Raw genomic sequence first — 24690 nt, 5'->3', positions numbered from 1 at the left:
TAATTTTATTTAAAATAATAAAATTTATATTACATCAATTTAAATTTATTTTTCCATCCATTCCAATTCAAATTATTGTAATAAATAAATAAATAAATAATTTATTGATATATAATTCTTAAAATATTTTAAATTTTTAAAAAATGTGTATTAATAAAAGAAAATATAAATATTTCAAAAAATATCTAAACAAATAATTACTTTAATTAATTTATTTAAAAAAATTCTTATTAACAAAAATTTGTCGACCTATATTTATCAAACTATATTAAACAATTGCAATTTCTTTTTTTTTTAAATAAACTTTTTTTGGAGTTTAAATATTTTAAAATAAACATCAAATTTTAATTTGTAATGTAATTAAATAATTTTAAAAATAAAATAGTATTTTTGTTTTTTAATACTAATACCGAAAATATTATTTTTCATAATATTAAGAAAAATCTTTAATCCTTCCAAAAAAATTAATTGAAAAGATGTAACATGTAAGTAGTCTTTAACTAATATTGCTTAAATTATCAAATTTTTACATAATTCAACAGACCATTTTATAATTAGCACAAACTTAAAGAATTAAAGTCAAACTTTGTAAATTTACAATTTTATATACAATACCAACAAAAAATACTAAATTAAAATATGCTCACTTGGTTCATTAGAGCACCTCCAATGGTGAGTTTCTCTTTGACTTTTTTCTGACGTATAGGAACTCTAACCATTGGAGGAAAGAAGGAGTGAGTTCCCGCACAAGAATCAAAGTAAGAGAGTCTCTCTAAACAGGGACTCAAATTAACCAATAATAACTTGTGATTTGGCAAGTTATTATAAAAAAATAATAATATAAAATCTGAAATAATTAAATAATTAAATAATAATTAAATTAGTAATAATTATAATAAAAATTATATTAAATAATTATATTTTTATTTAATTAATAATTTATATTAATTATTTAAATAATAATTAATTAAATAATTAATTAAATTAAATAATTAAGTTTTTATTTAATTAATAATTTATATTAATTATTTATATTATAATTAATATTGAATATTATTTATATTATTATATTAAATTATAATTAATTAAATTTACTTACATTAAAAAATAAATTTAATTTTTATACCTTATAAAATAATTTTTAGTTGAGTTGGTTATTTTTATTTTTAAAATTTAAAATGCTAATGATATTATTAAAATTAGCAGTTGTAAACACAAAACTATAAATTAGTATAATCTCGAATTATATATTGTGTATTATTATTATATATGAATTTATTTAATATTAATATCTTTTAATAATGAATTATTTTTAAATTTATAAATTTAAATAATATTATTGAAAAAAATTAATTATATTAATTTTAAGTATTTTAATTAATTAATTAAGTGGGACCACAATAGGGACTAAAGTTAGTTCCTCCTAATCGAGAAGAGATAGATGCTTTGAGTTCCTATTTATTGTTTATGATGCAAAAGCTGATGTGGAGTTACTTTTTATGACAGGTGGGCCATAAACAGAAACTGGGATGAGTTCCCTACTGGAGATGGTCTTAAGAACCAATTTCAAGTTTCCCTACCATAGACGATTCCTGATTCTCATTAAAAGCTACGTAACCAAAAAATTTGGTAAGAATAAGCACTTTCATTTATCCCTTAGATAAGTGAGTCTTGTTACTTTATGTCATAAATCATCTCCATCATTTTATTTATTATTATTTTGTCAGCCATGTAGCATTTTTTAAAATTTAAATACATGAAAGAAAATTCCCAAGAAGACAATGAATTACCAAGTAAATACTTTTTTTAGAAGTGAATATTATTATTCTCAAATTAATGATGTCATTTTTTATTAGACGTTATTTTTAAACTATTCTTAATGAAGAGTTTATCTTATCACCAAAAAAAGTGATTAAACAGATATATACAAGGCAGGCCTTAAATAAATGGGTTAGAGGTTAGTTACGGACTGAAACCCAATGGGCCTGTCAGTTTTGAAGGTAAGGGGCAAATGCGTAATAAGAGAACAAAAGTGTGGTTCCTTTTGTCTTTTTACAACGCAGAGCAAAAAACCCTAATTCATATTATTCCCATTATATAAATCAGAGCATGCCTTCACTTCACAGCGAATTGGAGAACAGTAGAGCACTCTTCGTTTGTTTACGCTGCTTTCGTCTTTGAAGTTCGAATCCCTTGAATCGTTTTCTTATCTTTGTTTCAAAATTTCTCTATATTTATTGGTATCATTTGCCTCTTGAGATGCCTATTATTCAAGGGCCATGGATTATGGGTTATTTCCTCATCAATGATAGAAAAGAGGCATAGATCTACCGCAGCGAAGTTGAGTCGCTTCGCCTTTGTTTTGGCCCCAGGCGCAGTGAATTATACAGCTGCAAAATCATTACACCTCAAAATTTCCTTTTTTCTTTTGTTTTTAAAATGATTTTCCTTTTCTGTTGCTTGGATTAATTGCTTGGGTTTTTTTTATTAAGAATTGTTCGGATCCTATGATGGCATGGAATCTTTGAGACCTGATTTTAAAATTTGATGACAGCTATAAGCATATTCGCTGAGGATCAAGTTCAACCCTTACTAGGGTTTTTTCCCCTTCCCATTTAATTTATTTTGTTCTTTCTTTCTTTTTGGTCAAATGTATTTTGCCGAAGAGAATAATACGAATGTATTTAAATGATGAAATAAGCACTGGGCTCTGAGCAGTAAATATACTGCTTAATTTGATGCACATTGCTAGCCTAGAAAGCTATGTCTGATTTCTTCATTCATTTTCCTAATTCCTACAATTGTTTTTATATCTTCATTAATTCACGAAGTTAAAGTCTTTGGATAGTGTTTGTTTGATTGTTGACCAAAAACAGAAATATGCAATTTAAGCTTTACATTCAAGCCTTCTAATTATAAAAATAATAGAACTTGAAATTGGACAGATTGAGAAATGAAAAGAGATTGGACATTTTTTTTTTCTTTTCACCAGAATTAATTCATAATAAACCTTCATGTACAAAATAAATGACACAAATTATGAAATTAAAAGAATCTAAAGAATTAATCATAACTAATTCAATCTTATTTTAAGTGTTAAGCCTCGTAAGAGTTTAAACTTATCAAAGGGTAATGTCTAACCAGAAAAGAGGAAGGAGATAAAAGTACTTTTAACCATATTAAGTGTATATTTTAAAGATTTATCGTCTGTATAGAATATATAATTATATGTTATAAATAATATATATTAAAATTGAGTTAAATAATATATGTATTTATATATAAATTTATAATAAGTAATTTAGTGATTGAATTTTTATGTGCATATAATAAGTTTATGTAAGTGTTGTTAAATTGTTAATAAAAGATTTTGTCAGTATAAAAAGATATGAGTTATACTAGGGAGCTAATAGAATATTTGTACAATGTGTATAATAAGTTATTGAGTTAAAAAATGAACATCATCTATACTATCCAATCTCAAAAGCATAAGCTGATTTTGGGATTCACCAAAGATCAAACTCTTGACCTTTCTTATACACATTGTACAAATATTCTATTGGCTCCTATACTTTCTCAAAAAATATTTTCTAAATTGTATTTAGTAAAATTTTAATAATAAAAATAAAAACATTAAAAAATTTTTTTGTAGGAGTTATAATTTATATATTTTTTAAATTTTTTGATATAAAAAAATATTTTTAATATAATAAATATAAAAAATATTTTTATATTATTATATTTAAATATAATTGTTAAATAAAAAAATATTTTTATATAATAAATATAAAAAATATTTTTATATTATTATATTTAAATATAATTGTTAAATAAAAAAATATTTTTATATAAATATTTAAAAATTAAATTACTTTTATTAAGAAAAAATATTTTAGAAACAAGTTAGATTTAAAAGACTTAACTATTAAGGGTGTGTTTGGCAAACACGTTACAAGAGAAGAAGCATGTTTAACCTTTTTGAAAGTTTCAATTTTTGGTTTGGCAAATTTTTTATTCATGAAGGCAGAAGTGATTTTGCTTTCAAAACCATGGTTTTCAAGAAGTTACAATTTTAAGCTTTTGCGTTTCATCAACGGTCTTCTAGCCATCAATACTCCATCTTTATTTACTTTTTACCAACTTTATCCTTTATGCATGTTATTATATTATTTATGGAATTCTTATTATTTTTGTTTACATGAACTCTCTTTTTTTATTATTTATTATTTTTATTTTTTATTAATTATTTATTTGATATTATACACTTTTATAATTGTAATATTTTGTATTGTTTGTATTATTTTTTTATAATATGATTTATTGATTCTATTAGGTAAAGCAAATTAAACAAAAAATTAATTGTAAATAATAATAATAATAATAATAAATTATAACATACTAAAAAAGAGTACTAAGAGTACTAAAAATATACTATATAAAAAATATCATAAAATTTTTTTTGATTTATTTCAATTACTACCAAGATAAATATTTAATTTTTTTAATTATTCTTAGTACTCTCTAAAATTTATATTTTATTAGTTTTAATTAAAAATATATTTTGCCAATTTTTATATATTATTTTTATTTTAGTGCATAAATATTAATTTTATTATAGAATTAATTAATAAGATCTATCCAATTATCTAAATTAAAATGATAAGATAATATACAAAAATTATTTAAGTTGGTGTCTATTTTAGTAATTTTTTATCTAAAAGTGATTTTGAGTAGTATAATCCAAACAACATTTATTTTACTATAATTCATTTTGATGCAAAGATTGCCAAACATAAATCACTTTAACACAAACTTACTTTTCATCAAAATCAAGTTTGCAAAATCAATTTTATTCAAACTCTCGTTTGTAAACTATAATCCAAACACACACTAAGTGTATAATAGATTAATAGGGATGACAAATCTCCTGAGACGTGGGGATCCCTAGGGACTGTCTCGAATGGGATCTGACTGTGGAGAATTTTTTCGCAAAGATGGAATGGGAACAAAATTCTCCTGAGGCAGGCGCGGAGACCCGAGCGGGGATCTCTACTCCGTTTCCGCTGATCCCTGAAATTCATAAATTTACTGAATTGTTTTTAATAGTTTATTTCTCATATATGTTTTTTAGTCATTTCACACACACATATATATATATATATATATAGAAGGTAAATGATATGGTGCCTATTACTTTGTACTTTAAGTTACTAAAAAAGATAAATAAATAATATTTAATAAATTGTACATGATTTACTTTTATTTTAAACATTTTTTTCACAAAAAAATATTTTATTTTTTACTTTAAAAGGGAAGTTAGGCAATTTAGGCACTACAGAACTCACCTATATAGAAACCTAAAACTCTTAATCCTCATTTGCATAATCCTTCTTCAATTCAGAGATCCCTAACGCTGTCCATACTCCATCCAACCTCTCTGCAGCATCATCACACCTCACGGTGCCATCACCTTCATCGCGTCGTGACCTAAAACTCCTGGTCCCCGTTTGCATAATCCTTCTTCAATTCAGAGATTCCTAACGCTGTCCATACTCCATCCAACCTCTCTGCAGCCACTCTGTGGTCACTCTCCCTTCTCACTGCATCGTCACACCTTACGGTGCAATCACCTTCATCCCGTCGTGCTCTCTATTTGCGGCGTCCCTTTCCGTAACTCTGTTGTCGTGCCCATTTTTCTCTCTGTTGCCGCGTCTCCCACCTCGTCCACTGCTCTCTCTTTTGGCTCGCTGTTGCGTCCCCTTACTGCATCATTTCGAAAGAAGTTACTATCTTGTTATTTAGACATTTTGTATAAAATCTTGCTGTTTTTATATAGGATGAATACTTGCAGTTTTATTCACATGAAAAATTAATAATTAGTTAGAATTATAAGATAGATGGAGAAAGTGGTCCTCACAAGGAATGGGGCCTTGTGGAGAATGGAAATGAAGAGCAATATTTCCCTACAATGAAAAACGGGGCGGAAACGAGGATGGGAAAATTCGGACGATGAATACATCCTAGCCTACTGTATTTTAAGGTTTTGCCGTTTACCAATCTCCTTTTCGTATAGTACAAGTTAGATATTAAGCTTTGGCTATGTTGTGTGCTTAAAAATTTCCCTGTGCTGTGTAAATTTTTCTTAATACTTAAATATACTTTACTTGTACACCCAAAAAAGTTAAGAGTGAAAAATGAAATTTAAAAAAAAAATCGTTAATACTAATATTTTGTGAATAACTTTGAATTCTGTGAAATGCCTTAAACTCAAGTATGGTCCTGAAGCGTTTAAGACAATGCATGTTGCCAAGAAACAAGCGACTTCAACAAATATTCTTCTAGACACAACAAAATTGTTATGGCCAAAGTCAATTTCACCCATTGAATTTGCAATTGTTATCCATTTAATCGCATCTACTGAAAGCATTCATCCCCGCCCCAAGAGACTACAAAGTGTACATGAGATTTTCTTCAGTTAATTAAGCAAATAGAAAGCTGAAGACCCTCCTGGCAACTTTTATGCCAAATACATAAAATCTAGTCAACGTTGCTGTAATTTGTGCTGCACTGACGCATTCAAAATTGTTGCATATATTCGATTTGGTATGGCAACCATAAGCTCTACCAAAATGTGATAAGGCCTGGTTATCGGTTCTTGTTGGGGTCAAAATCTAACATATGTCACCGCACTGGAGATGAGAAGAAAATTACAACAAAGTACACAAAGAACCCAGCAATAAGTATTCCCCCATAGATGTAAGTTTGAGAAGAGTGCACGGGATACTTGTACTCAATTTTGCAACATCTCATATTATCCTTCTCAGAGGCCAGAACATGGTCAACATATCTGCAATCACAATTATAAGTATTTATTACAATAGCACCATTTTATTTATAAAAAGGTAAACACTACGAAATAAAATTAAGCATCATATATGTCTTTTTTCTCAGCATAAAAGAAATACAGGTTAACTTACTGTTGGGTGAACATGGTACTCTGCAGAATATCTGAACTGTTCAAGAAGGCATCTTGTAGTCGATGATCATATAACAATGAAGACATATCAACAAGCTGTTCCTCAAGGCCCTGGTAGATGCATATAAACAAAAAACAATGTTCATAAAAACGACCATAAGTCAGGTCAAGAACTGCAATCAAAGTTTAGCTTACATCGAGATATTTTTCCAAGCGATCAACTAATTCATGAGGAAAGGGTTCTGGCAAATTTGTTGTTTTCTTGTAGAACTTCTCCAACCATAGTTCAGTGGTTGATTTCTCCTTCTTTCCCTTCACTGGTTCACCAAGGGGAGTTTTCAGATACTCTGCTGCAAAAGCTTGGACAGTCTGTACGGAATTGACATGGATTTATATAAATCAAGCACTTGTATTTATATAATTTAAATGAAGCATGAATAAATTTTGATTGATAAAATCAAATGAAAGCATGAATACCTCTGATGTCTCCCGAATTCTACGGAGTACAGAATCCACACGAGCATATATTGAGTTCCTCTGTTAAAGAATAAAAATCCAATTAGAGAATAGTTCTTAGCAAATAAAACTCAATATGGCACATGAAGAGAGCATTTACTAAGGCAACATCATGGAGCATTTGACTGATGCGAGATGTATTTGAGAATGGTCCAAAGGGATGACAACCAGCAGCCCAAAGCCAATTCACAACAGGTCTTTCATGTACATGAGAGGCCTTCTCATATGGGGCACTTAAACCACCCACAACTGAGGCAAGGCCAGCAAGTATATGCCGTTGTGCCTGAGATGGAAGAGCATGCCTTTTCTGGGTCTCCGAAACATAACTGTCAAACAAGACAATGAAAAGTGATGTGAAGTTTCGCAAGACAACCAATAATTGGAAGACCAGGGTAAATAAAACTGGAGATTGAAGTAGATTTTATGACTCTTAAGAGCAGTGCATACGCTGTTCCATTCTCAGAAACTTATTCAGTTAGATATTGTTTTAAAAATTAAATCACAATGGATGAGCAATATATCTTCGCAGAAGATAAACTTAAACATTAAATAACAAAGTTAAAATTGACAATTTATTTTAAGACAGCAGAAACCATCTTACATTATCACTGGTATTTAAATTGACACAAGGAAACCCAAGGGAAAAAGGGTTAGAAGTTGTACATAGAAACATCAGATGGTTTCACAAGATTACAAATAATATATTAAGGTGACAATTTATCCCTTTCTCCTATCTTCTAAAATGTCCAGATAGTTAGTATATATCTCCAACTTCAAGTACAGAAATCCACATATCATATTCACTCACCTTAAAGGGATCTTATCATTTTGATGCTCAAGCACAATTACAACATCATTGCTTGTCCATACCATACTTTCATCATCCATCATAAGGTCTCGATCCACGTCTGCCAATGATAGCACAAAGCTAACCAAAAGAAAGAAAGAAAGAAAGAAGAAAAGGCAGTCAATATATAACAACTGTGACTCGGTTAAGCAAATAAATAATAGAGCTCCTGAAACCCCATCCTTGACTATTTCCCTTTTTACTAGGCCAGTCATTCTTGACATTTTCAGGATATTCATATATTCCATTCAATTTGCAAACCAAAATGAAGTCTAGGAAAGCCAACTTCATAAAACCTATAGTTAATAACTGGCTGCCAATTTACCAACATTGTCTTGTTCATGAAAAATCCCAAGGATCAAAGTTTAATTAGTAATAAGAGAGCAGTTGGAAATAGATAAAGGTGATAATTTAAACTTGTGTTGTGTCTGTAGACCTATTAATAAATATAGACAATAACATGCATTTATGCAAGAAAGAATGGTGTACACGCACACAGGAATTACTCGGGTTCCATAAGTTGGTTGCAGATCCCCGAGTTTCTTTACTTTCTTCTTCCTTTTCTTGCTATATTTTGAGTCATAGGAAGCCCAGAGAGGTTTATGCTTAAGAATAGAATCCGTAGACACTTCAGATTCATCCATCCAATTTTGGCGAAGGAAATATTTACTTGATAGAGATGGGTCAGCCACTTCAAGCAATCCAGCAGCAAGCACATCAGCAGAGCGTTCCATCTCCTGCACATCAGCAGAAAGTTTCATTTAGCATCTTTCAAGATGGATACATATTTAATTATTTGAATAATGAATCCTGCAAGTTCCTCAGAAGATCATTTAGGCTACAAAATAACTGAGCAATAGTGCATCTCCTAAGCACTCAATGTTCTCTATTTAGTCAAAGAAGGTGCAACGCGTATTCATTGTTCAAAACCTAAACATATGTAGAGACCTCTCAAGTAATTACCCCACAAAAGGAAGTGACCATGTTGCCGATAAGATAATGAGTAAATTAACAATGACAGATTAAAAAAACTATTCAGGACCCACTTCTTTTAAAAGTGCACCATCCAGGTAAGTCTTTGTATGAACATGGAAACGACCATCATTCTTAGTTTCCTGCAGGGAATGGCCGCGCATAGCTTTTGAAACAGCAATTGCAAGCTTCTCATGGCGATGTAGTGAATGTACACCTCCAATAACTACTGCTTCTTGACCATCATGGAGCATTTTCTTCACCTGAAACCAAGGAAAAGTATAAAATAATCACATGCTGATCCTGCCTAGCTGAACTAAATCTCAGTTCTAGAGAACAGCAGCAGGCACTTCTCCAAAATCCATGATAACCAAAATTAGTAGTCCACTTGGAAGAAAATGAAATAACAAACCTCTGCCTCAATTGCATCAATGTTAATACTGTAATTATGGCCCCTTTCCATAATGTTGTACCGATTATGATTTTGCAAGACAATTATTGGTATAAGCAATCTTGAAGTAAGATCAACAGTTTCAAACCTGAATATATCAATAAGAACATGATGAGATTGTAGAATAATATACATAAGTCAATTAAATATTCATTTCAAGTGCTCTTAAAAGTATTCTGAAGGTAGTCAAAGAAAAGCTGAAACTGGTAACAATGTATCCCTAGGAGAAATGAAGGGAAAACTGAAATTACAGGTTTGGTCAAGTAACAAGACTTGGCTCAGGAAAATGTTAGTCAAATGGAAGATACTGCAATTAAAAGTAGTAGAGGAAAACATAAGAAAATTTTTAGATCATATAATTCTAGAAGGTCTTATTCTAAAGGGCTTTGCTGAAATTGGTTTGCTATAGGGTCCAATGGATGGCAGTAGCCAACTTGACTTATTAGGTGATTTCTTACTTCTTGTTATATGCTTACATGATACCACAAATACCTTACATCAGGTGCTATAACATGCTCCACTGTGGTTGATATCAAAGAAGCAAGCTGCCCGAGAAAGATATCATTGCTGGATTGATAAACTGTGGTCATACCACCTGGTCGAATCACATTTCGTAATCTTGGCAGAGTTCTAGAACTGACACTTCCCTCTTCAGCTTCAATCTTACCGTAAGTGCATGGGCCTGCTGAAAGGTCGATCACTACAAATCTGAACACACAAACACACACAAAAAAGGGTCATTCTAGCATACATACATCAGTTACCATGATTACTTTTAGGATATAAACATGCACTGCAACCAGTTTATGCCGGTAAAAACCTCCATGGCTAATAAAAACACACTTTGGGAGGGGAACCTGAAGTTCAACAGTAAACAAGGTTACTTGTACATACCTTCCAGACCCCAACCAAACTTGAGTTGCTCCCCCACCATCATAGCGATAACGATAAATATAATCACCTTCTTGTTTTTTCATATCTTCATCATTAAGCTCCGGAAGTTTGCCATACATTAAACTATCAAGATCCATTTCTTTATTCCTAGGATCCATTCTCACCTTCAATATATTTTAAATTAGCAATTGAATAAAATTAAATTTAACTTCCACAATGTAGTGGAACATAAATACTGAACAAGAAGGAAATATGAAGAACTTAAGCATTCATTTGTTCATAATTAGATCATTGGTAGTTAGCTAGGGAAAAATAAACTTTTCTATTACTTCACATGTTACAACCTACAAAGCTTGCATTCTTCTTTTTGCAAAAGGTAGTGAATATTGATTATACCTTATCAAAGTTCACAACAAATATGGCATTTGGCACCGGTCTGTCCATATCTATGACCGAAGATCCCCCACTATCCATGTCAAATATATAGGAGTACAGCTTTTGAAATATTGGCTCCACGGATGTTGCTTCAACTTCAAATAGAGGTACCTCCCTTCCAAATTCACTCTGGAAGTAGAAACAAATTTTAGAACCATCTCTATTGAAAAATAAATAGTACAGATAAAAATTTCATAAAACCATGCGAAACGGCAGAAAGTGGCAAGTAAAGGATCAGTTACCTCTCTAGCTTTTCCTGCAGGAATCATAGCCTCTTTCAGAGCTTTCTCAAGTGCTATCAATTCAGGCTGCCCAGCCTATAGTTAAAAGCTAGCATTAATAAGAGAGCACGCAAAAAAAAAAATAGTAAGAGTATGAGGCAGAGTGAAGGTTAGCTTACAGGAAATGCATTATAGACCAAATGATGCTCAATATCAAGAAGCTCCCCAGTCTCGAGACAAGAGGGTCTGTGAGAGGGGAAACTCGTTCTCAGAAATTGCTCCAAATTATGAATGTCGATAGTGTATCTATATCCTCCATCTCCACTCAAACCGATGAGAACCACATTCACTTCCAACGGAACCTGAAACGGAACCTACACGAACCACAACAACAGTATACAAACAAAATCAAACTTAGGTCTAGGAGTGGAAATCGAATTGGAATTGAAATTGGAAATGAGGAGAAGAGAAGGAGGTGACCTCGGCTCTGGAATGGAGCATGCGGCGAACATCGGATCGGACGGAATCGCGGACGTCGTGGAAGGCGCCGTGGTGCCACTGAGGGTGGCCGGTACCTCTCTTGAAGGCTTGTGGTGCCGAGTCGGACTGAGTCAGATGATGACTCAGCAGGGCGAATAGGAGGAGGATCCGAGGAAGCACCATGGGATAGTAAGCAAAGCTCAGATCAAATTATAATTCATACATGGAAATGGAAATTGGTGCTTACAGCAACAAACACTGGAGCTTGTTAAAGTTAGAGTGAGAGAACACAACAAAAAGAAGCTCACTCTGTGTGTGTGGTTTGGACGTTTGGTTAGGTCGTCGTTGAGACTTGAGGCAACAACTCAAGAAGCAAGTCCACCGCCGGTACCGTACAACATTCCCTCTCGGAGTCTTGAGTTCTATTTTTCTTTCTTTAGAATGACCCCATTCAACTATTATAATACCGATAATGTCCTAATGGTCTAGACCAAGCTAATGCGGCCCTTACCAAAGGTGACGAGAAGTCGAGAACCATGCGCATGGCCCATTGGATCATCAAAAGAAACATTTTTCTGTTTTTATTTTTGACTAACTTGCCAACCAAACAAATAATAAGGAAAGAAAACTGCATAAATTTAATTCAAGCAATGTGACGAATATATTACTGTATTTTAAGGGTAAATCACATCAACAAACCGAATAGTTTCAATTTTACATGAATATTCTAAATATAAATAAATTATATAAATATCTTGTTTGCATATTTATATAAATCGAATTTAATTGATACAATTTATACTCGTTCAATATAAATCAAATTAATTAGATTCAAATTAGTAGGTGCATGGTAAATCGAATTCAGTAGTTTCGATTTACTGTAAAAATCCGTTTTAGTGAAGTAGGCCATGGTAAATCGAATCAAGATGCTTCGATTTATAATCCATGATCATAGTTGTAAAAACCGGTGAACCGAACCCAATATCGGTCCGGTCCAAGTTGAAGACCGTTTAAGGTAAAGAACCGGAACGAACCGATTAAATCCGAAATAAACCGGTGAAAACCGGTCCGGTTCGAACTCAAACCGCTCGGGTCACAGTTGAGGGAAACCTATGACGCGTCGGCGCTCCTGCGTTCCACCGTGCTCCATATACTCCATGTCTTGCCAAGTGTCAAGGATTGGGAATTTTGGAAATTTTTCCAAAATGACAAACATAGGGTTCGAACCCCTGCGATTTTGAATATAACATGGAAGATTGTACCACTCAACTGCAGTGCTTTTTATTAAATTATACACAAATTATAATACATATAGCATTTTTTTATTTTATTTATATTCAATTTATTTTCATTATAAAATCACTTATTTTTAAATCAATTATATTTTATTTAACTATAAATTTTATTAAATATATACAAATTAAAAAGAAGATAAATAAATTTTTTTTATTAATCACTATTTATTTTTTCTTTTCATGATTATATGATATTTATTAATATCATTTTTTTAATAAATTATATAATAATAGGTAAAGACTCACATGCAGTTGTTTTCATATGAAGTTGATAGTTGAAAATCGTTAGATGATATTTAGTCAAACTTGTCAAATCATCTAACGATTCTTAAATATCAACTTCACATGAAAACAATTGTATGTGAGTTTTTACCTATAATAACATAATAATAAAATAAATATAAACTAATTAATAAAATATTAAAATTTAAAAACAAAATAAAAGTACTTATAAAGTTATAATAAAAAATAATTAAATTTTATATAATTATTTAATTATACCGGGTTGACCGGTTCGACCAGTGGCCCACCGGTTGAACCAGTAATCCAGTGACCCAGTAACCTGACCGGTTCGATCACCGGTTCGGTTCTGATAACTATGCCCATGATAAATCGAATTGAGTAGTTTCAATTTATAGAAAATGTGATGCTAAAGTAAATCGAATGTAATAGATTCGATTTACTAGTAGTTTCTCTATATATATAATTCGAATTCAATTATATTGAATTATATTTCACAACCTCCTCCACTCGCAAACCTTACCCAAGAGAGAAAAGTTACGCAACAAGTGAGTCCCATCAATGCTAACTAATGGCTTATAATACTTGAATGCCTTGATGCACGGTGGGAACGACAAAAAAGTCAATGTAAATACCCTGATGACTAGTTAACCTGGCCTCCAAGTCGCATAGGACGTTTTCAGTACTGCAATACTACCTGGCAGCATACTTAGTACCTATCTTGGCAACTTATTGTAGGCATCTTCCCAATTCCCATAAATCTGCGCAACGGCCTTTGCTTAGCCAACCAAACCCTCATGTAAGTCGATCTAAATCCAAAATGTGCCTTTGTCACATTCTGTAGTACCTTGATAGACACAGCCGCATCAGCTCTAATCATAGAAAGGATGAAAGCAGATATCACATGATAATCAAGCTTTCTGTGATCACTGGAGATCGACATGGCAAGATATGTATGAGGTCTGTTATACCGTCTGATCTTCTAAATACCCTTATGCTGGCAAAAAGTGATTCGAATCAACCGTCAGCAACTGTTTTCAAACTCCTTATACTTTATTTTCATAGTATTTGACATGTTCCGATTCTGGCACTTTGTACTCAATCTCATTGTGAATATAAATCTTCACACATAAAATGATTTTTGCTTTATTTTGAAACTACTGACCAAGTTAAAACTCAGCAAGATCTGCTGTATCCTATGAATTTCTGGCCCCAAATCTGAATTCTACATTCGGGAACCCCTGCAGTCTCATGGTCTCTAAGTCTAAAGTCGAAAAGTCTCATTCCGAGCTTGATGCTCTACCAGCTCCAACGGAAATACTCCTCCCTATATTATTATCGCTACCATCATCAATCATGGTGGGATCCACATCATCGTTAATCCACAGTACATCTTTCATGGCATCTAGTTCTCCAACTTCTCAGAAATCGAGATGACAACCTCTTCGGAAACTGGGATCATAATAAGAGTATTCATATTATCACCTATTTCTCCATTGTCATCGCGATTTAGATCAGTTGCAAAAGATGGAGATGCCACCAAAATTGTCGCAGATGCCATTACAGGCACAGATGAAGACACAACAACAGGGGTCAAACTAGAGGCTGCTGCCATTGCCACTAATTGATGATTCTGATTCGATTCTACTGAACTAGAGACCACATCTCCAAGGCCAATAGTTCATGGGTTCTCAATTCGAAAAATTGACGATGACAGTGAAATAAAATTTCTAAATCATCATCACTGTCTATTACAAAGGAGTTGTACTTCACCCATCTCAAACAACAGAAGTCGGAATTTTATAAAAAACTTTTCTACCTGTTTCATTCCATGCAGCCCTAATTTCTAGAGTATAGTATTTTAAAACTCAACAAAATTCGTAGAAGGTTTGATAAAGACACTCAACAAATTCTTATCAGTAAATTTTATTCTCTCGCATTTTTTTCAAAATCGTCTCTCTGTAGTGCAATAGAACTAAAAAACTATCTTCATTAGCCATTGTGAATTCCACTCTATTGAACACTCCACGTTCTGATCCTATTTATTTAGTACATACTCCCTAGTAAAGCGAATTAAATAAATTCAATTTAATCAAACTGCATGTCTGTACTAGTTTGATTCGATTTACTGTGGTCTATCAAATGTTGTAAATCGAAACAAGTTGTTTCGATTTAATATACGTAACGTTTTTCCTTAGTAAATCGAACTTAATGGATTCGATTTACATTGATTTGTTGTTACACTAGCTAATTCGAATCATATGGATTCGATTTATATGGAGTCAATGTAAATCGAATTAAATTGTTTCAATTTATATAATTTTATAGCCAAAACGAGACATGCATATAAGCTTATTGCATTTAGGATATTCATGTAAAATTGGAACCTATTCCGTTTGTTTATGTGATTTATCCATCTTTTATTGCTAGAAAGAGTTTAATTGTATATATTACTTAACATATACCAGAAGCTTATATTATAGGAAAATTTCAAGTGTATCGAAAATACCGGTATTTCAGTTGCTTTAATCGTTGATTTCAATTAATATATATTATATATATTTTTTATAATTCAGATCAACAGTTAAAACACTGGTGTTTTCGGTACACTTGAAACTCTTTCTATATTATATACGTATGTAAGTTAAAAAAATCTAATTAACATATATTTTAAGAGCACATGATAAAATTATCAATTAAAAATTATTTATAAAAAATATAAAATTTAAAATTTTAATACATTTATTGTATATTTATTAAAATAAGTTATTTAAAATTTTCTAATATTAGCAACCTTAACTTGCACTCATAGAATACATTATAGCTAAACCTAAGTTAAAATAATAAGGTGAATTAATTAAAATTTTCAAATCAAAATATCTAAGTGAGTGAATATTAAACTCTTCTTCATTTGTCTTTATTTCACATTTACATGGACATGCACGTCTGCAGCGTCATGCAAATATTCATTGATTGTTCATGGTGTCTAAGGGTGGAAATAGATATGGCAATCTATCAAGAACCTACAATTTAGTCAATATTTGATTTAGTCTTCATCTCTTATAAAATAGTTCTAAACTCACGCTATTATAAAAGTCTTAATATGTTAGTAGACGAGACCTAAATTCATTAATTAGTCTTGTTAATCTGTCAGAATTGTTTAAATTTATTAAAATATAAATAAATATATAAATAATTTTTTATCATTATCAAAGTTATTAGATAATTTAAAATTATTATATTTTATTATAAATACTTTTATATATTTTAAAATTTTTGTAGATATTAAATTTGACATATTACATATATATAATTTTAATTAAAAAAAATACCAAACCTTTTAACAAACTTTTAAACCAAGTCAGACTCAATAACAACTAACAAGTCAAGCCTATAACAAACTACTGACACTAAACAATTACATTACATGACATACGCCTATTTTTACTTTTTACCCCTAAATTGGTGTTAATGTGAATTGAAAAGGTGCGAATTTCACTTGACATTTTAGATTTAAAATTAAAAATTAAAAAATATTAAAAAACCATCAAAATTTATTGTTTTTAACCATCATTTAGTCATCATTGTTTAAAAATATAAGATAAAATATATTATTAAATTACTAATTAAAAAAAATTAAATTAATGATTGAGTGATAACCAAAAATAATAAATTCTAATAATCTCCTAACATCTTTCTTTAAAATTAGGTAGCATTTTCACCTAGCTGAAGTGATCTTGTCTTTTCCGTTGAGCCAAAGCAAAATGTTAAATTTCCACCCAAAGATGATTTATTACGCATGCAAAATTAACATAACTTGTCAAATAATTTGGAACTCAATTAACATACTGGTCGATTTACCTACATAGTCTAAATCGGTCATAAAAAGTCTAAATCCAGATTTTAAGACTACAAAGGTTAGAAAAGGGAGTGGCCACAATCAAATGCTTGTTACATTCTTTTTTACCTTTCTTTTCTTTTGTCATTTTCATGGACAAAATTCTAATAACATGTTATGACTTTTAACAATTTGGAGCCTGATGAATGATCTCAACCTTATAATGCAGGTAGCAATGGCACATGTATATATCGTGTTATGCTGCCAAAAACTGGTACAAGACAACATGGGTGTGTAATTTACATTACAATGATGACACCAGTTGGAGTCAGTGATCGAGTGCGCTTCGAAGTGAGAGTGGTGGGTCTAGCACTGTGCCTTTGGATATAAGATCGTGGTTCAAGAATAAAACAATAACAGATATATCATCATGAAAATGGCGTCGGACCTTCTTGTCTATCTTGCGCAGGTCTGAATATCGCATCTCTCGTTTTCTTGCTGCTTCGTGTAGGGCAGCCTTGACAAGTTTCTTGGCACTACCCTGCACTAGCACAATATATAATGAGTACCTCTTGGGAGTCTCAACCATGGCATAGACGACAACAACAAAATCAACAAGCACTTGAAAACTTATGTCCTGTGCATTATGGTCTCCGGATCACATGAACCACACACTACAGACTACAGTTTCAATAAGAAAAATACTTTGAATATATATATGTGTATAAATTTAACTTTAATGCACTGACAGTATGTAGATAACCAAGCAGTTAAGGTTCGGGCTTACAAATTCTCAGTAAAACTGCAGACAGGAATCTTAGCCTTACCGTGTGTGGATTGCTGCTAACAATTTCCACAGCCTTTTCATTGCTCAGGTGCTCCCATAAGCCATCTGATGCAAATATAATGAAAGAATCATTTGGTTGCAGTCGATGAGAAATAATAGCGGGTTCAGCACTCAAGATAGGCATGTGCATGGGTTCAGGAAGTCTGAATTTTGCAGGAAGTGGTTCCCGGTTAAATTGTGCATCTTTCATATATACGTCACCTATAGATCTAGAAATCTGCATCAAATACAAGCAGGTGTTGATATGGTACTAAAAATAATTTGGAGAGCTTTTGTTTAAAATGACAAACGAGACAATGACTGCAGAACCTAACCTGAACCATTATCTAACAAAAACATATTTGAGTTAAAAAATAAAATAAAGGAAGCAATAAATCTGAAACATATTGACCATCTTTTATATGATCAAGACGTTCATTTCGACATACAAAGGCATTATAATTTATAAATCATATGTCAAAACTGAATACTCCATTCAGATTAGCAGGTTTGCTGCATTTATATGGACTGGTTTTATACTCAAAATCACAAACCAAACGATACATTTCTCCTTTTTGTAAGCAAAACAGAAATTTAACTGCAATTTGGTTCAGCTTTGTTCTGATCTTTGCTACAGATGGAAAATGACACTCAGTAAGGTTAACCCAATTACATGCTCTGAATTGAGACATTACATGTAACTGTTCTGCTTGATATATGTGTCAAGCGTGACGCTAAGACCAAAAATGTCACTCCTTTGGTTCTGCATTTCACTTCAGCTACTTTCATCCAACGTATGTTAATTGAAGCCTTCACCTTGGTTGAACTTTAAAGGTGGATCAATCTGATGAGATTTTAGTAGCTACATGGGATTTTACAACACTAAGGATGAAAGGATTTATGGTGTCTTGCTAAGCGAAATGCTCATATTTCAACAATTCTTCTCAGGCCTTGGTGTTTGATATGTGACGAGAATTTTTTGTCATGGCAAAGGTCTCCTTATGATATAGCAACCATAAGGAGAGCTTTGTGTATTATTAATTTTTTATTGTCATTTCAATGTATCTTTCTAGCTCCTAGCTTTCTTTTCTTTCTCCTCTCTAATGATCTTCTACTAGGTTCTTAAATTAAAAATAACAATTATGCTTTAGTAGACAATTCAGCATTGACTTCAATACATGATATGGACTACTACCCAAAGCAGGCTACATGCCACAATGCCTCTGCCAGTTGAAAAGCTTAGTACTTGTCTAAGTGAGGAATTTTAACACACAAAAAGGAACAGGTCTTCTCCAAGCATCAATAACCTCACAGCAGAATTGGGACAATAATAGTGTCCTTATCGAGAATTTCCTTTTAGCCTGCATATGTTTATTGTTTAAGGATTTCTGGCAAAAGTATTGCCCAGGAAAAAGGCAATGAGATCGAGGAATAAGAAGCCTAGTATTTTCCACAAGTATCATCTAACTTTCTTCCGCATAGTATATCAAGAAGTTGCGGACAATGCAGCCCACAATGAATCCAACACTAGTTTTAATGTAAGCAAAATAAGGGTTTCCTAAAGCACACAGTAACATGAAATCACCTGAATAATGCCTTTGACTCTCCACACTCCATGTTTGAGGACAACAATCTGGGGATCATGTGGGTGTAACTCTTTAAGCTCCTGCCGCACAGCTTCAACATTTGCATTGTGTTCTGTAGAAAGCTGAATTGCAGCAACGCCTCCTGTGTTGCCAACTTTCTTACCCAATACAACGCGGGAGTCTCCAAGGTTTGCCACAAAGAGTGTCTGCTGAAATATCACTCCAACCAGACAACAAGTCCCGGCGCTTGCGACTTGAGGCCGAGTGCTCCACAAGTCTGACACAAGAGCAGCATACCCTTCTTCTGTTTGGCGGAATGCCCTCTCGATGGTCTCAGTGATCACGCCTCCATTTGTTTCAGCTGATATTGCTGCACAGCATTGAAATCTAAGACAGCTAACATAAGAAGCACTCCTTCAACAAAGAGAAAGAAGAAGGGGAAAAAAAAAGAAAGAAAAAAAAAAAAAGGGACAAAGCACAACCAAATCCCAACACATATACCCCATGAAGGGGGCCAAAATTGAAAGCGGCAGAATGCTCTACAAAAAACAATGGGCCTTCAACACAGAAAGCGATGCAGAAAGCAAGGGTCCATTTCCAAAGCACTTTGTTGACATTATTATGTGGCAAGCCACCGCAAAATTCATCCACATTAGAGGGAAACAAAAAAGTTTGCACTCAAATAAATTCACCAATTAAAGTTTTAGGTTCTTCAAAAAAAAAAAAAAAAAAAAAAACAGAAAAAAGGAAATGGCTCCTACATACTGTCAGGAATAGTAGTTACCCATTGGCCTGCATGTTCATCAATAGTAGTTGAATTCCTGGGAAATCATCCGACTCAAAAGAGTAACCAATGAGAAAAAACACAAAAGAAAAAAGTTCACGGAAAAGCGAATTGATGAAAACCACGCATAACAGTTACTACCAAACCCGAGCGTAGTAATTAAGGAAATATACAATCAAAACTGAAAACGTGGCGACACGAATGCCACATCCACCTTCGCAAAATAAATAAACAGAAAAAATTAATCCATTTCAGGCAAGTATATAATTATATATACATACATTGACACATACAAATAAAACAGAGACGGGGAATTCAGAATTCAGAATGAAGAACCTTGAAAATGGCGAAAGAGGTGATCGCATACGAATCGCGCGGCGTCGGGTCCTCCGTGACCGTCGTAGATGCCAACAAAGGTGCCAAGGGGACCGGACTCTATCTGGCTCTGGTCTTCAAGGACCTGATTGGCCTGGACGACGGCCATGGAGAAATCGCCGGAGCCATATTTTCCGACGTCGCGAGACCAGAGGAGGCTGTCCTTGCCTTCTCTTGCGCCGCCGCCGCCTTTGAAGCTTCCGCTGCCTCTGAAGCTGCCGCCGTTGACTTCGACGGGGGAAGTGTCGACCTTGTCGTCAGCGAGCCCGAATGGCCTCAAACAGAGAGCGCGTAGATTCATGAATGCCTGAAGCATACCACATCTCTCGGAAACCCTAACCCTAAAACCACCACCGGCGGCACCTGAAGCAAGCTTGGTGTCGTTCCGATCCTCCGAATCTGGATGGGAATGAGAGAGAGAGCGAGAGAGAAAGGAGGTGGGGGTGAACGGTTAACGCGGAGGTTTATGAAAGTGAGAAGATAAAAACAAAATGTGTGAGAGAGAGAGAGAGAGAATAACGGAAATGGAAAGGAAAGAAAGGGGGTGCGTAGGGTAAGGAAGAGGGCGCACGTTAGCTGGAGGTAGTGGTGGGGTGTGTTGGGTGGTAGAGGAACACGAAGGGGGCTCATAAGCTCATTCTCTCTGTGGGGAAGAGAAGGAGAGGATGGTGTGGGGAATTCTCTGTTTTTTGTTATTTTTATATTAATGCCTCTTCCCCTTCTCTTTTTCAATATTATTATTGGATTTAACTAGTACTTGCTCTAAAAATATAAATTAAGATTAATATACAAAATTTTAAAACATTTTATTTAATAAATATATAATAATTATATTAAAAAATCAAATTTTGTACAATAATTAGGAAAAGAAAAAAGTTCTACATCCATGTAAAAATTGCATGGATGGTATCCAAGTAACTTTCACTCCACGCCCTACATTCCTGTTTGTTTTGCGCACGCCTCTTATAACCTATATAACGAATCATTATTTTGCGTTATCAACATTTTTCAATATAAACTTTTTCATACAACGTAAACCTCTTTCGCGTTCTTCATCATCATCATCATCATCTTCTTCTTCTTCTTCTTCTTCTTCAACCTAATTAAATTCGTTGTTCTCCTCTTTCGCGTTTTTCTTCTCTGCATTATGGATCTGGATTGATTCAACGCAATTATCTTCGTCGTTCATCTTCTTCTTCTTTTTTTCTTCGATCTGCACTTTTGAATTGAAACAATGAATGAATCAACTTCAAATAAGTTGAATGAGTGCGATTTTGATGATTCTTCTCAAACGCATCAATTTGATGATGTTTGGATTATTGAATTCTTAATCGAATTTAATGAAATGAAATTTTTTATTTTATTTGAAGTGAATTGAATGGACTGAGGTGATCTACATCTGAATTGAATTCAATTGAATTGATAATATGAAACAGTGAGTAATTATGAGTGTCAGTAATTGTGAGTAACTCTGAGTAAATGTGAGTAACTTTTCGGTTCGGTAAGTACTAAAGATGTGGTTCATCACTTTCATGTTTTCGGTTTGGTCCGCAGAAAGGAGTCTAACAAAGATTAGACCAATATGTTCTGTTTTCTTCCCTAAGCACTGTATAATTGTTTCACCGTAAGTAAGATTTCGGTTCACCATAACTAAGATTTTGGTTCACCATGAGTACTGTGTTCGGTTCATTCTGCGCTATTCAAAACTCTTCTTCCTCACCTTCTACTGCTTCTTCACCAGAGAGAGAAGGAGGAAAAGACAAAAAAAATATAGCAGCAACAACAATAAAAAAATAATGATAGGGTTTCAGGGTTTAGGATTTTTAGGTTTAGGGTTTATGGGTTCAGAGTGTTTCAGACTTTCGGTTCACCGTGTTCATGGTTGAGGGTTTAAGGTTTATGGGTCTAGGATTTAGGGGTCAGGGTTCAGGGCTTTAGGGGTTTAGGGTTTACAATAGGGTTTAGGGTTTAGAGTATATTGTTCAGGGTTCGGGTTCAGGGTTTAGGGTTTAGCATTCAGGGTTCATAGTTCAGAGTTCAGGGTTCTGGTTCAGGGTGTAGGATTTAGGGTTTAGGTTTTAGGGATTTAGGGTTTATAGGTTCAATGTTCAGAGTTCTGGTTTTAGTGTTTAGGGTTCAGTGTTTAGGGGTTCATAATTTTTTGGTAAACAGGAGAGCGATTTGGATTACTCTTCTGAAACGAATCAAATTCAGAATCAAACTGACAAAGTTTGGATTATTCAATTTTGAATCGAATTGAATGGAATGCAATTGCTAATTTGAATTGAATTAAATGGACGGAGGTGTACTGGATTGAATTGAATTGAATTGATAATATATAAATTGTAGGCAGAGTTATTTGAATTTGATTTTATATAATAGATTATGTTTCGTTCACTCGGTACTATACAATTGTATTGTTTTCGGTTCACCATGAGTACTGTGTTCGGTTCATTCTGCAGAAAGCTGTTTGAATTTGATTTTATATAATGGATTATGTTTCGTTCACTTAGTACTATACAATTGTATTATGTTTGGTTCACCATGAGTACTGTGTTCGGTTCATTCTGCACTATTCAAAACTCTTCTTCCTCGCCTTCTACTGCTTCTTCATCAAAGAGAGAAGGAGGAAAAGACAAAAAAATACAGCAGTAACAACAACAAAAGAATGACGATAAGGAGAAAACACGTGAAGAAGAAGAAACGCGAAAAATGAGGAGAAGGAGGAGAAGGAGGAACACGAAGAAGAAGGCGAAGAAGAAGACGCTCCGTGCGTAAACGAGCGTGAAAAGAAGAAGCGCGGGAGAAGAAGAAGAAGCATGGGGGAGAAGAAACATTGGGCGATTTCGTATGCATTGGGCGCGTGTATTTCACGTTTCATTTAATGGTATTGAATTTTTTTGGTGTTGGACCAATTTAGTTACATGGTTACATGGATGTGTAGCATCCCGTTAAGAAAATACACGTTAGCTAAACAACTATTATTATTGTTTTTATTATTTAACAATTATCAGATCCTATTTCCTCATTTAAGGTATACCTCACTTGAAATTAACTCTGTTAGATATTGCTAATACTACTCTTGGATTATGATGCTAATTTCTTTACATAAGGGATCTTTTTTAGTTAACTTCTAAATTATTGGGAAATTTTGGAATTTTACTAGAATATAAAGGCAAATTATAAAATTAAAAATTATTAGGTGAGATTTTTGTTTTTATTTTTTAATTAAAATAAAAAATTGATAAAATTTTTAATTAAATTAAAAATCGCTACGTGAAATTTCTGTACTATACAGAATACTTGTAAAAAAAAAAAAAAAACAAACACAACATTTTCTCGAATTAAGTATTAACAACACCATATCTATCATCATAAAAAAAAAGTTTGACTGATAGCATATTAAGTAAACAATATATTGAACCTTAGGATTCTTGGATTTCATCATACCATGAAAAATATTAGGTTGAAGACTTAAACAAAATACTATTTTTAGTTATCATATATTTGTATTTAATATTTTTTATATATACATAACATGATTATTAAATAAATGGACATAAATTTTGATCAATGTACATTGGCTTTTTATGAACAAAATGATGTTTCTGAAACCTATTTTAACTCATACATATTTATTATATTCTATACGCATGTTTAATGACTAGCTCTCATTTGTAACATAGATAAAAAATTTTTAAGATGAAAATAATGATAATTTATGAAATATGTTTTTTAATATTTGACTTGCATTTGAGTTAACACTAATCAACACTTGGTTTTGTTTATTAAATGTACAAAATTTTTCAAAAAAAAAAAAAAGTAAAGAAAAAAAATGATAAGATAATTATTTCACTAGGATAATATTATGTTACTATCACGACAAAGGAGATAGAGATATTAACATAAATCATGTTTATAAAAAGGGAATAAAAAATTAAATTATATTAATCA

At 32.5% G+C, this 24690-nt stretch overlaps 2 protein-coding genes and 2 non-coding genes across 6 annotated transcripts; 2 read left to right on the top strand and 2 right to left on the bottom strand.

The window, feature by feature from the left end:
• Positions 1-2503: 2503 nt before the first annotated feature.
• Positions 2504-2577, top strand: LOC112725741 (small nucleolar RNA R66). The gene has a single exon (XR_003164828.1). It is a non-coding gene; the product is annotated as a small nucleolar RNA R66 (small nucleolar RNA).
• A 107-nt stretch (positions 2578-2684) lies between these two features.
• LOC112725761 (small nucleolar RNA snoR118) lies at positions 2685-2774 on the top strand. Its single transcript, XR_003164846.1, has one exon. It is a non-coding gene; the product is annotated as a small nucleolar RNA snoR118 (small nucleolar RNA).
• A 3579-nt stretch (positions 2775-6353) lies between these two features.
• Positions 6354-12271, bottom strand: LOC112723180 (uncharacterized). Its single transcript, XM_025774441.3, has 15 exons — positions 11793-12271; positions 11492-11686; positions 11334-11408; positions 11053-11220; positions 10657-10820; positions 10255-10470; positions 9724-9850; positions 9386-9574; positions 8835-9076; positions 8301-8420; positions 7593-7818; positions 7454-7513; positions 7172-7345; positions 6978-7087; positions 6354-6847 (listed from the first exon to the last, which is right to left on the bottom strand). The coding sequence occupies exons 1-15, from the start codon at positions 11973-11975 to the stop codon at positions 6682-6684; spliced, it is 2415 nt and encodes an 804-aa protein (XP_025630226.1). The 5' UTR covers positions 11976-12271; the 3' UTR covers positions 6354-6681.
• Positions 12272-17258: 4987 nt separating this feature from the next.
• LOC112723179 (probable protein phosphatase 2C 42) lies at positions 17259-21488 on the bottom strand. 3 transcript variants are annotated; one of them, XM_025774438.2, is made up of 4 exons: positions 20698-21488; positions 19577-19947; positions 17993-18229; positions 17259-17706 (listed from the first exon to the last, which is right to left on the bottom strand). In XM_025774438.2, the coding sequence occupies exons 1-4, from the start codon at positions 21050-21052 to the stop codon at positions 17494-17496; spliced, it is 1176 nt and encodes a 391-aa protein (XP_025630223.1). In that variant the 5' UTR covers positions 21053-21488; the 3' UTR covers positions 17259-17493. The 3 variants fall into 3 exon arrangements, with proteins under 3 accessions (XP_025630223.1, XP_025630224.1, XP_072063698.1); XM_025774439.3 differs by having other exon boundaries at positions 19577-19964; positions 20698-21456; XM_072207597.1 differs by having other exon boundaries at positions 17259-17846; positions 17953-18229; positions 20698-21456.
• Between the last annotated feature and the right edge of the window lie 3202 nt (positions 21489-24690).

Source organism: Arachis hypogaea, chromosome 11 (genome assembly GCF_003086295.3).
Source record: "Arachis hypogaea cultivar Tifrunner chromosome 11, arahy.Tifrunner.gnm2.J5K5, whole genome shotgun sequence".
Taxonomy (NCBI): Eukaryota; Viridiplantae; Streptophyta; class Magnoliopsida; order Fabales; family Fabaceae; genus Arachis; species Arachis hypogaea.
The sequence above is the reverse complement of the archived record's forward strand: the minus strand, read 5'-3'. Positions and strand labels throughout refer to the sequence as shown.